The 12,610-nt window shown below is 31.1% G+C and overlaps 1 protein-coding gene across 2 annotated transcripts in view; it reads right to left on the bottom strand.

Moving 5' to 3' along the window:
- Positions 1 to 12,610, bottom strand: part of Rme-8 (receptor mediated endocytosis 8) — a 196,094-nt gene that overhangs the window by 139,758 nt on the left and 43,726 nt on the right. For both annotated transcript variants that reach the window (XM_085813925.1, XM_085813926.1), the window contains exons 8-12: positions 11,433 to 11,496; positions 9,102 to 9,197; positions 8,929 to 9,020; positions 8,667 to 8,833; positions 2,991 to 3,073 (exon numbers count right to left, since the gene is read on the bottom strand). In XM_085813925.1, the coding sequence (XP_085670051.1) occupies positions 2,991 to 3,073; positions 8,667 to 8,833; positions 8,929 to 9,020; positions 9,102 to 9,197; positions 11,433 to 11,496 (502 nt within the window). The remainder of the gene's footprint in view (positions 1 to 2,990; positions 3,074 to 8,666; positions 8,834 to 8,928; positions 9,021 to 9,101; positions 9,198 to 11,432; positions 11,497 to 12,610) is intronic.

Genomic DNA, 12,610 nt, shown 5'->3' on the forward strand with positions numbered 1-12,610 from the left:
TTGGTGAACACCACCTAGATAAATGGCTTGATTTCTTTCATTGTTGCTTCTTGTAGGAATGTGCACAGTTGCAGTATTTCTTAAAATATCTGTCTAGCTCTTTCATAGATAAAAAGAGAAGTCTTCTGCAACATGATCTGGTGGCAATTTCTAGTGCTTCTCTTATTTTCAGCTACTTCTGTCAGGATTTGCTGATGATTTTGGCTCTTCCTCATTCAGTTACTGAGTTTAAATGTTCCAAGCAGCATTTAACCACAGATGCACTACTTTTTGTTAATATGCAATTTTTGTTAGCCCAGAGTTTGTAAATACCTTTTTGTGCTCAGCAATTTTTAGTGATAATTTTCTAGATGTCGAAATGATATATTAAATTTATGTTTGTATTTTCAAAGTGGAAGGGCATAATATAAACACCTGATGTATTTAATGTATGTGATGGTACCCAATTTGCCTGTTTTTAACAATTTTTAGATGGATGTATCTGGGTTAAAGACCAGTTCATAATCAAATCTTTTAAAAATGAAACTGATGTTGTAGAGATATTAGGTTATTTCGAAGCAGGAGAGATGAAAAATGAGCAATGACCTCACTGGGACTCAAACCACGGACGTCTTGAATACGCACTGAATGTGCTGACCATTATACCAGAAAGGCGTGCTAAGAAGCTGGGAGAAATACCTTATATACTCCCCCATTTAAAGGGGGACTGGGGATTAGGGGACCCAGTCGCGAAATCCTGATGGCGGAGAATCATCATCCACCACCTTTTTTAGTTTGGGTGTCACTGTAGAGACGTTAGGTTATTTCAAAACTAAAAAACATGAAAAATGAGCAATGCTCTCGCTGGGACTCGAACCTTGGACCTCTCGAATATGCGCTGAGCACGCTGGCCATTACATCACAAAGGCATGCTAAGATGGTGGGAGAAATACTTTACAATGTATGTGGTGACAGGATAGAAAAGGAATGTTGAATGAATTTACTTCTACTTGATTCTTGTGTCAGAGCAAGTACATTGCTTAATAACACATTTTTGGTAAAATACTCTTTGGAGACAAGTCTAGAATCATCCAGACAACTTAGCAAAACAGTTGTATTTAAAATCAGAAAATGTCTGAGTTAAAGATAACTTCATAATCAAATCTTTTGAAAATGAAAATGATACATGTTGGTGAAGGAATGTTGAATGAATTTACTTCTACTTGATTCTTGAGACAGGAGCAACTGTATTGCTTAATAACACATTTTTGGTTAAATACTCTTTGGAGACAAGGCCAGAATCACCACACAACCTGACAAAAAAGCTATGTTTAAAATCAGAAAAGCACTAGAAATCACTACATGGCTGTCACAACATAGATCAACAGATCTTTCAATCTAGTCAAAAGTCGTTAATCCGGACCCGTCAGGACTTCGGCGATTCCGGATTATCGATTTTTCCGGATTATAGATCATCAGTTTAAATCTCGTAAGATGGCATGAAGAAATTCTAAAATTAAAAATATGAAACCGTAATTTATGAAATAAAGAACAATTATGATCTAAAGGGTATCAATATTTACAAAAAAAAAAAGCTTAATATTTATTTGTTTACTTTATTAAACATTTCTTTCAATGTAAGTTGTTTAAGTTGCTTCGTTTTATGTGATAATACTTTCTCTTTAATTCTATAAACAGACATAATTTCTTGTTCAGTTACAAAGTTCCGCTGTTCAAGTCCCGTTAATTGCTGGGCCAAGAATACCGACTAACTTGTCAATCAAAATTTTTTCGTTTTCACTAACCTCTCTGTCACATTCTTCATGTCTTTATCCATTTATTGCAGCAATTCCATTTTTTGTTTGTTGGACATCGAAACATACTTTTGTTTTGTAGATCCTTTGGAAGTTCCAACATTGGAAATTCTATTTGACATAATCGAAAGTTCAAGTTTACTTTTATAAAATTGCTCTTACAGTCTGCAAAAAATAATAAGCGGGATCCAATTCGAAGATTATGGAACAACGCAATCATTAACATTAACTGAAATAGATAATTAGATAATTTTAGCTTACACCGTCCGTTATACATTAAACGCGCAGGCGAAAACGTATTCTGCACTTGCGCACACGCATATGCGCAGTAGTCAAGGTCTTACGCGCACACGTAAAACGCCTGTGCGCATGTGCCAATGCGGCGCATGCGCAGAAAGTTTTTAGCTTTGAGGTCCGGATTATAGATCATTCCGGATTATGGGTGTCCGAATTAACGACTTTTGACTGTATCTGGATATCAATCCTAAGATATACAGCAAACCTACACCAAGCATCCTTGTATCTAACAGTATATAAAAAAAAAAGAATTGGATTAAGACGCTAGTTTCAAATGATGAAGCAGATGGATCTGTGAAATCTTCTATTTTATTGAAGTTTAAATGTGATTTTAGTATGTCAACCTTGCATATTTTATTTCTTTTGACTTCACTTTAACCATGTCTGCATTTTAATTCAACAAGACTGTTAATTTTGGCATTATTTCCAGACAGCAATTGAATTAGCTTTAATATTCTAGATATATTTAGGTTCACTTTCTTTTGACCTATGTGAATATTTGCCGCAAAATTAAAGTATCAAAAGCACTTGTAGATTCAGAAATTCTCAATATTCAATCAAACTAAGTAAAGAATATCATAAAAACATGCTCTGTTGTAAATTATTTTGTACTCATACAGTCATCTAAATCTAAACTAGGATAATCTATGAAACCAGTAAGTTTGCAAATTTACCTACTGGTTGTATTACAAGCAGTTTTAAATTAATAATTATTTTTATCAGAATATAGCCCCATTACAGTTGAGAAACACAGTAAAAAGCTTATTCTCCTCAATTCATACATCCCCCCCTCGGGAACAACTCAAAATTCAAGGAACATGCACATTTGAAACTTTTAACTGGTAACTGAAATTTACAAAAAGTATAAATTACATTAGCAAAAATGAAATTATAACTAACCTCCTGAAGTGATGCATGAATTAAACCTTTATATGAAATATTATTATTAAATTGTATCACAGCTCTTGCAAAATCCCACCTAACTAGAGACAAAAAAAAAAAAAAAAAAAAGAAAAAAAAAAAAAAAAGAAAAGAAAAGAAATATTAATAGATACACATGTATATAAAAATATGCTTCCATAAGCTTTGAGATACACTATACAATAAATATACTACATTCTGTTTAAAAAATTATACTATTATTTGACTGGAATTATCAAAGTAGTGATATCATGAAAATTAATGTTAGTTGTAAAAGCATTTAATTTGATATCAAAAACATTTATAGAATAATCTTTCTAATATTGTTTACAGTAATATATCAGACATGCAATACTATAAACAGCTAATTTGCACAAACTCAATTTGTACCAAGTGTGTAGTTAATAAATGATAATTCCATCATCATACATTATATACCTTCAGCTACATAATAATCTCTTTTGTTTAGAACAGGGCTTCTTAAACTTTTTTCAGTTGCGATTCTCTTTTATCATTGAGATTTTTTTCGTGACCCCTGGACCCCATAATGTTTACAAAAATTTTTTGGGACCCCATTAAGTATTGTGCGAATCCAACACACGTGTAAGTGAAACCATCAATATTTTCACTCGCACTATAATATACTATTGAAGTTTTAGGTCATTAACTTTAATTTATAATTTTAAGACATAGAACAATGTGAAATTTTAAATAAGTAACAAACAAAATGACAGCATCACCTGCAAAGCAAGCAAAATGAACGCTTATATTATTAAAAAAAATATGCATCAAAATGTTTTCATTTTTTCTTTGTCTGTATTGTCTTATCTTTATCTATATTCAGATACATTGTGTAAAAATATTTGGTAATTGTAAAAGTATTATAATAAGTTAAATAAATATCAAAACTGCTAAAATTTTTGGTGACCCTCTGCTGCAGGGCCTGCGACTCCCATGGTAATCACAACCCACAGTTTAAGAAACTCTGGTTTAGAAGATACATTTTTTACCATAATAAATGGATGCACTTTATATACAATTATTGAAAACTAGACCTTTGATATGAAACAATGACAAACCAACTACCAAAATATTTTTATTTATTTTAATAATTTGTTAATTATAATTTTCAATCTATAATAAGTAAACCTGTTTACTTCTTTGGGTGCTTATATGTCACGAATGGCCAAATTTCTCACTATTAATAAATAGTTTTGTCTTGGAAGCATCCATCATTCTAACTTAAAATAGGAATTTTGCTGCAGCATGTTTTTTTTTTTTTTTTTTTTCTTTCTTTCTTCAGTAACTTAATTTTTTTTAAGTAAGTAATTTTAAACAATTTAAATTGCATGCCATTTCAGCCACTTCTTATCATGGCTATACTGCTTTTTGAACAGGTAAGAAATAACTGGACAGCAGAAAAGACAAATACATTAGCCACATGCTGCATTGACAATGCATCTCAAATCTCAGAGAATGGTATTATGAATATGTTTATTTACAACTTACATCAGGGGGGAACATATCTGATGATCTATTTTGCAATGAATTAAATAATTTGGGGTTATCCTGTATCTCCATAGGCTGGTTCTCACAAAAGTTGTGCAAAGGAGCTAAACTGTTTTCATGCAATAGCTTTGTTACACTGATAGTTTATTTTAAATAATTTCTGTATAAAAATAGCTCCCCCCTACAAAATATATATATATATATATATATATATATAGTGCTATTTTTATACAAATGCACAGCTTTTCTGTTAAACAATGCTATATCTTCTTTCTTTTTTAGTTTAATAAAAATCAGTTCATATTTAGAATCAAAATCAGAAGAAAAGTTAGTAATCAGAAGAAATCCTTAGTTTTTTCCTGAAGGAAGCATGTTCATGTACAAAAGCTTAAAACTTGCCTTTCATACTCTGCACTCTCCCAAATACAGTAGAAGAGCAACAAAAATTATTTATTCCCATTAGCACTAAATAAAAAAATTAATATATGATATTATTGTTAAATTACTCGAAATATTTATTTTTACTCAAAACATGTTTCACTGTTTTTACAATGATATAACTGGCACCTTCTAATTATCTGCAACCCATCAAAAACTTGTGAAAAAGTATTAATGAGGTAATACAGTATTGTTAGCAAAAAACAGTTCATGTGGCAACACAGGAATACCTATAGCACATACAGCATTTGTTTTGGCTATTAATGCAATACAATAATTGTCTGTAATACTGAGTTTATCTGATTCTCTCTTTTCACTTTTTTTTTAAGCTGATCACTATATTCACAGGAAGAAAAACAATGTAAAAGAATTACAGGAGGATCCCTTGAAAAAAATTAAAAAATGTTCTATTTCTGATATTTCTTGCTTTTTAAATTTCAGTGACTGCTCTTTTATGAAATTCTTAGGGCATCTCCAGTTTGAGAATGGATCTTGTCTTTAAATACAATAGCTTGCAAAAAATTTTTACTGTTACCAAAGTGGTACCCTGTTGCTGAAAGAAACTTTTTTGGGAAACTTATCAATGAAATCGTTAATGCTCTCTAAAGTGGCCAACTAGCTCATAACGTTTTGGTTAAGGTACAGATAGGTAATCAAAAAAAGTACAAAATAAAAGTTGCTGCTCTTGATAAGTCCACCTGTGACCACAATCTTTCTAAATTCTAGCATGCAACTCATTAAACTGAAGTTTGGTCACCCTGTTACATACTATAAAGTATGTCAAGGTTGCTCACTATTATTTTTACATAATTTTTGATTATGTGAGCAATCCTTCATCTCTTGTTTAATTATTAAGGTATTTCCGCACCTTTAAAAATATTATCATTAAAATGTTGCAATTCTGATTTATAATGATGTCAGTGAAGGTGAGGTGAGGTGAGGTCAGTTGCTAAATATGGTGAACCTCTTTTTTGGACAAGTTCTACTGCTTGATAATTTTCTGGAACAAAAAAAAATTATTTACATATAAAATATTTTTATGCCATTGTAAGACACATACATCACTTCCCCATATTTCGATTTTATATCATCCATACTGACTAAAGGCAAAAAAAAAAAAAAAAAATTAATGCATTATGTATTTCTTTTTTGCAATGTTTTCAACCTCTTTTTACTTGACAGCATTATCTAACTCTGCACAACTCCTACACATGTAAGCACATATCTGAAACATGAAAACATACCCTGATGCAGCCTTTTTTTTTCTTTTTGTGTGTATGCTTTTCCTCTTACTACCTCAGAAATGTGTTACAGCTTGCGCATATTCAAATGCTGATGTTAAAAATAAATATTAAAAAAATGCAATCACTACTGAAGAAAATATTAATGCAATCAAGAGTGAAATAATGAAAAAAGAATAGAGGAGTTTTAGAACTCATACAGTGACTGAATAAAATCAAAAGAAAACTTGTCAAGCATACTAAATAATATACATATATTAGTAATTATGAATCTAAGATCATTGAAATTAGTGAATATGAAGCAATGAATGAGTTTTTTTTTTTTTTTTCCCTTCAGTTAATTAATTAAAGAGAACTGAATGCCAATGTCCGGATCAAGCCGGATCAAGTCCGGTTTTGAAAGAAAAAGCAGCTTCCTTTTTTACTGTATTAAAATTTTTGAATTCAAAACCTTAATTAACTAATAAAATAGAACTATAAATTCCATAACATAAATAATGGAATCTTCAAATTTTTTCTCAGCTTCTCTGTCATGCTTGTGAGCTGTACTTATCTTTCTTACTCTATTGCACTAATCTTTCTTACTTCAAATATATTATAAAAGTGTGAAACGTACAAAGGTTAATATTAAAGATCAGGTGCATCTCTTGTATGGTTTATCTGCCTGAGAAATGTTTTGTCAAGCATAAAAAATATTGTTTGACTTGCCGTGACTGCAATCACATATTAATGCATATGCAACATCATGTTTACATCATCCAATGTGAAAATTTTTATTACATATATATAGTAGGTCCATATTTATATATATCACAGTTTGATTTTTAACCCTAGAATGTTATCAATGGAAAACCTTACGGGAATGGTAACCTTTTGTCTGCTATATAAAGTTTGCGTAAATGTGTTTTAAAACCTATTTTAAAAGCTAACTTGAATAAAAATACACTACCTACAGATGATTTCATGACTCCTTGAACTTCAAGAGAGAAAGTATCATTCATTTATTCTCAAAGCAATCTTTACACAGCATGATGTCTTCTGCACACTGCTATGGAACATGTTTGACAAATGTTGTGCATCATTCTGTACAGGCAAAATGCATTTTTTTTTTTTTTTTTTTTTTTTTTTTTTTTTTTTTTTTTTACTGTGGATTTGGGAGGTTGAACATTCAAATCTAATTTCAACAGTTTCCTTATAATTGTTCTTGTTGACTGAGACAGAGTTGATAATGCTGAGATGCTTCTTGATCCATGGAAGAAGAACATCTTCGCTTGGCTTTATTGCAAACTTCTTTCTTGATAATATTTTTCGGATTTTTGAGCCATATTATGGACAATATATAACATATGCATTCATTCTGCTGATATTTATTGTGCCATGAAACACATATAGGCAATCAATAAGTTTTTGTACAACATGATATATTGTTGCACATCTGATCTAAAGTGTTTATGGTCCCTTTTGTAGCTCAGTCCTATGGTCCTTTAAAAAATTGAATAACACCGAGAGACGCTGTACTTGTGTTGCTCGATTTAGAAACAGAGGACCACTTTGACTTATCTTTACCAATCAGAGAAAATCATGTTCCCCCAATTTATCCTCCCAAATAGAATTTTCTTCACTGCTTAGTTCTTTTAACAGATCTCAGATAGTCTCAAGTCTACCCCAAAAATTTTCTCTGTGAAAACACTCTCATATCTTGAAGGAAATAGAGAAATAAATCTAAAGCAGATTCTGAAATGTAAACATTACAGCTAACCATTCATCTGCGAGACAAATATTGTTCTAAAAATGTCATATGCAGAAATATTTCGGTAAGAAGGAATGCCCTCATCTATGGCGGCCAAGGTCATATAAAGGTACTGAATCACACATATCATTTCCTGTTTTAGGAAAGGCAGAGCATAGTTATTTGTCTCTTGACTAGATTTCATCCAGGGTAGCACTCTAGGGTTAAAACAGACCTATCAATTTTTTTCATGTTTAGACCATTTCTGGCTACATTAATTTGCAAATGGAAGAATCTACTACTATAATTCATATTTTCATTAAAACCTTTATCGTAGTTTATCATTTTATTGAATTTTCTATAATTTAAAGTTCATTGTTATGTAACCTCAATTTAATTTAAAACCCTAAAAGTTGGTTCATTACTATGTAACCTCAATTTAATTTAAAACCCTAAAAGTTGGTTCATTACTATGTAACCTCAATTTAATTTTGCATGTTTTAACTATCAAAAAAGTTGCTGAACACTGGTAGTTCGGTCCGAGGTTCGAATCCCGCGAACGGGTTGGCTGCATGGGTGTTTTTGTGGTTTTCCCCCATGTGTAACGTGTATACGAGCCAGTTTCCCTTAGAAAGTCCTCCACGAAGGCATCCCTCCCTTTAGGCAGATAGCCCTCGAGGCTTTGTCGTAATTAAATAACCTAACCTAACTATCAAAAAACACTTTAATATTAACTACCTGGCAGTGTAACTAAAAAGCGAAGGAGATTAGTTTCTATTTCTTCATCTACTGGCAAATAAAAAGGTCCAAATCTTTGGCCTCGATTTGTGTGCTGCATTTTAACATGAACATCACAGTTTCCAGAAGCTCTCACACCATCTAAAAGAGTTGCTAAAAGTGCATCCCTAAAATAAAACAATAAAAATGAGAGATTTTTTTCAGGATAGGATATTATTCAAAAATTTTAATCCATGCACACTAAATCCTTTCCCATTCTTACCTTTCAGTAGAAGTATATGACCTAACTTGTCCAGAAATATATTCAACCAGAAATTTTTGAGGATTATCCGGATGCCTTACTAAAGCATAAATCTGGAAAGAGAAAAATTGGATATCTCATATACAGTTAAAAACAATAATTTTTAATCAAGTACCTGCTTCACTGATACTCACATTTGCTAATGGCCTTATTGTAACTATTGAATATGTTTGTGGATCTCTTTCAATTAAACATGTTTCTGTCAAACCTAAAATTCTTTTTACGGGTTCCTACAAATACATGAAATTAGAAGATTTATAAATACATTGAGGTACAATTCAAAACATAATAATCACAAAATGCTGGAAAACCCAAACTTTACTATTTAGTCACACATATTTTACAATATTAAAAAAAATTAATTAAATATGCTACTAACACTATCATAGTATTATGTGTTATTGTATGTAGTTAACATCAGACAAATCAAATTCAGGCTGAAATTTCTTTTTATAAATATTAACTGAAAATCAATACAAAATGATAGTCTATTGAATTCACTGTCTAATTTTTTATTCAATATTAAGTATCACAAATCTGCAAACCGTCATTTGACCCAGAATTTTTAAACATAATTATAGTAATTTAACTATGTACAAAGAAGACACTACTTTGAAATCAAGGTTAACATTATCAACCATTAGCTGGTTAATTATGAGAAAAAGATTCAAGTGATACCTTGCTTTTGTGGAACACGTTCTATGAAGCAAATGATTTACATCTGTCTTACACATCACGAAAAAACACAAAAGCCCCAAGTAGTAGTAAATTACCCAAATTAAAATACAGAGTTAAGGAACAATTGAAAATTGATGTTAGAATTTAATTTACATATTTTTTATCTTATGTGTGTGCATATACACAATGAAGAGCTGAAACATTAGCATCACCTATCTAAAACCTTGTTGGTCCACTTTGAGCTCACACAACAGCTTCGATATGTGCAGATATGAATTCACCGAACTCCTGGTATGTGTCTGCAGCCAAAGTATTCCTTTTAAGTAACAAGCCTATTAGTCCACATAAATTACACGATGATGGATCATGAGCTCAGAGGATAATGACCCTCTGAGCTATGATGATACACCACAGATGTTAAACTGGATTGAGATCTGAGGAATTAGGTCACCAGGAAAGCAGGCTGAGGCATGTTCTCTGAAACCCCAGGAGATATAATCTTTTGGCAGAAGGCATTACCCTTATTATAATCTTTTGGCAGAAGGTGCTGTTTGCAAACAGTTGTGGAACAGTCCATCGCTGTTTGTGAAAACACAGCCACTGAATGAATGTAATTCATCTGCAATAACCTATACCTGTCATATAGCTATTCTTACACAAACCAACGAATTCTGACTCTGCTATTGACATGATGCAAAAATAGCTGAGTTTCATCTAATCAGACAACTCATTTCCAGAGATCAGTGGCCCAATGATGATGCTCCCAAGACCACTGCAAGTGTAAACAACAATGGCAATGGGTTAACAAATGAACCTTTTAATGCAGTACCAATGTTTCACATCTAACACTGTCTGCTGAATTATGTGCATTGGTTTTAATATTTTGCCCTGCTTAAAATCAGGCTGCTATGGAACATGCCAACTGAACTTTAGAAAACTGATAAGGCATGAACTAAGAACATCTTGGCAACTGGTGCTGTGTATTTCATATGCTGTAATGCTGTAGACGCTAAATACAACAGCACGCAAACACTCAACCAGCTTGGTTGATAAAATGATCCTTTTACAGGTGTCAGGCCATGATGACTTGTCCTTCACTGAATTCACATAAATTTTGGACTTTACTGATGATGACAGCACAAAACAGTCTTACTGATAACTATGATTCTCTTGCACCAGATTTATATCTTTCTAAAACAATCATTAGGTGGATCTGAAGGTTCAAGGACAGGTAATCATATGAAAATCAGCATTATATTTATGTTAAACTTTAAGACAATATCATATACTTACCTATTGCTCTCCCCCCCCCACAAAAAAAACAGATAATGTTTAAAACAAAATATTAACATTGGACTACATTAAAACTATTGATTAAAATTGGTAATGTGGATTAACAAAACATTTCTTTTAGAATTTTTCTGATTTATTTCAGATTAAAAAATGTGCAGTCAGTGGAGCTAGAAATTTTGTTTTTATTCTAGCATTTACCAGTGTGCATAATCAAATGCCCTAGAAATAATGCCTTTGTGGGGGGAGGGAACACTTATTCCAAGCTATTCAGATTAAAAAAGAAAATTTAGAATGCAATTGAAAATCATTAATATCCCCATAATTTCTGCAAGACCTTGAAAATTTTTACATAAATTTTAGAAGGTTTTATAGCACTGCCATACATGAAGAAAATCATCTACATGAATCAATCATTTAAAATCAACAAATAAAAGCATATTAAGTACATTACAAAAATAGTAAAAATACTGAAAATAAAATGAAAACTTGCTTACATTATACCTCCGAGATTCCTTATGAACAGTAAAGTCACATACTGATGTTATAGCTTCATCTGAACTAGAAAAGAAATTTGAGTTTCAATTTTACTATCCTAGTCAAGCAATCAATTATAATTTCACTCCAAATGATAAAAATTTTTTACAATAAAATAAAATATGTGTCATAAAAGAATAATTGACTAACACATTGTTTTATAAACTCAACATTAAAATCTTTCCAATATGAAATTCCTAAAAAACTAAAATTTAAAAAAATAAAGTGTTAAAATATCATACAGAAATTAACAATAGCCAGGTAAGTAATTTTTTTAATATCAAATTATGTGAAGGTTATCTGTTTTGAACAATACTTTCACACAGTACTTTAATAGAATTAAACTTCATTTATGTCACATGGAAAAAGACATGAAAAACTAATGCTGTTAGCTTCTGAATTCCTGAGATGAATTATTCACTTTTGGTGCATAATTCATTCATCATTCAAAGTCCCATATAAAATATGCAAATGTATGAAATTTTGTAGTATTTTAATGTAGTAATCAATGCTTAATATTACAAAAGATAACTTATTTTAAGAAACAATTATTAAAAATAATAACATGATGTTATGAAACAAAAATAATATAGATAGATACAAATGAAGGAGAATGAGAGATGAGTCATAATCAGATTTTTTACTAATCTGTGCTATCTACCTCATTCAGGTAATGCTGAGAGAAAGTAGCATAACAAAAGCACAATATATATTTAGAATGATATACAATTTTCCTAACAGTCATTCATTGATTTTTTAAATATCAATATGCCTTTAAATTCCTAACTGTGGCCAGATTTCTTTCAAATTCATATGATGACTACAGTAAAGATTTATTTAAAATGTATATTTTATATTTTGCTCCCTTCGTCTTTTTTCTTTTGCTCAAGAAAATTAACTTCACTCCAAAATTAATGCGAAGAACACACAGCAATTTTTGTCATTATTTGAGAAGTCACGTTTATTTTTCGATGATAATCCTATGTGCTGTGTCTGACTTCGAATCTAAAATTTTCTGAAGAACACAAAAACCTTGTCTAAAACTTAAAGGTTTATTTAACTGGAACTTCAACACTGATGAAAACTTAACATCACAAACAAAAACTTAACATCTTGGGTGGAAAAACTTCAAAGTGCT

Source organism: Stegodyphus dumicola, chromosome 3 (genome assembly GCF_044657685.1).
Source record: "Stegodyphus dumicola isolate Sdum_Otavi_A_Nest chromosome 3, ASM4465768v1".
Lineage (NCBI taxonomy): Eukaryota > Metazoa > Arthropoda > Arachnida > Araneae > Eresidae > Stegodyphus > Stegodyphus dumicola.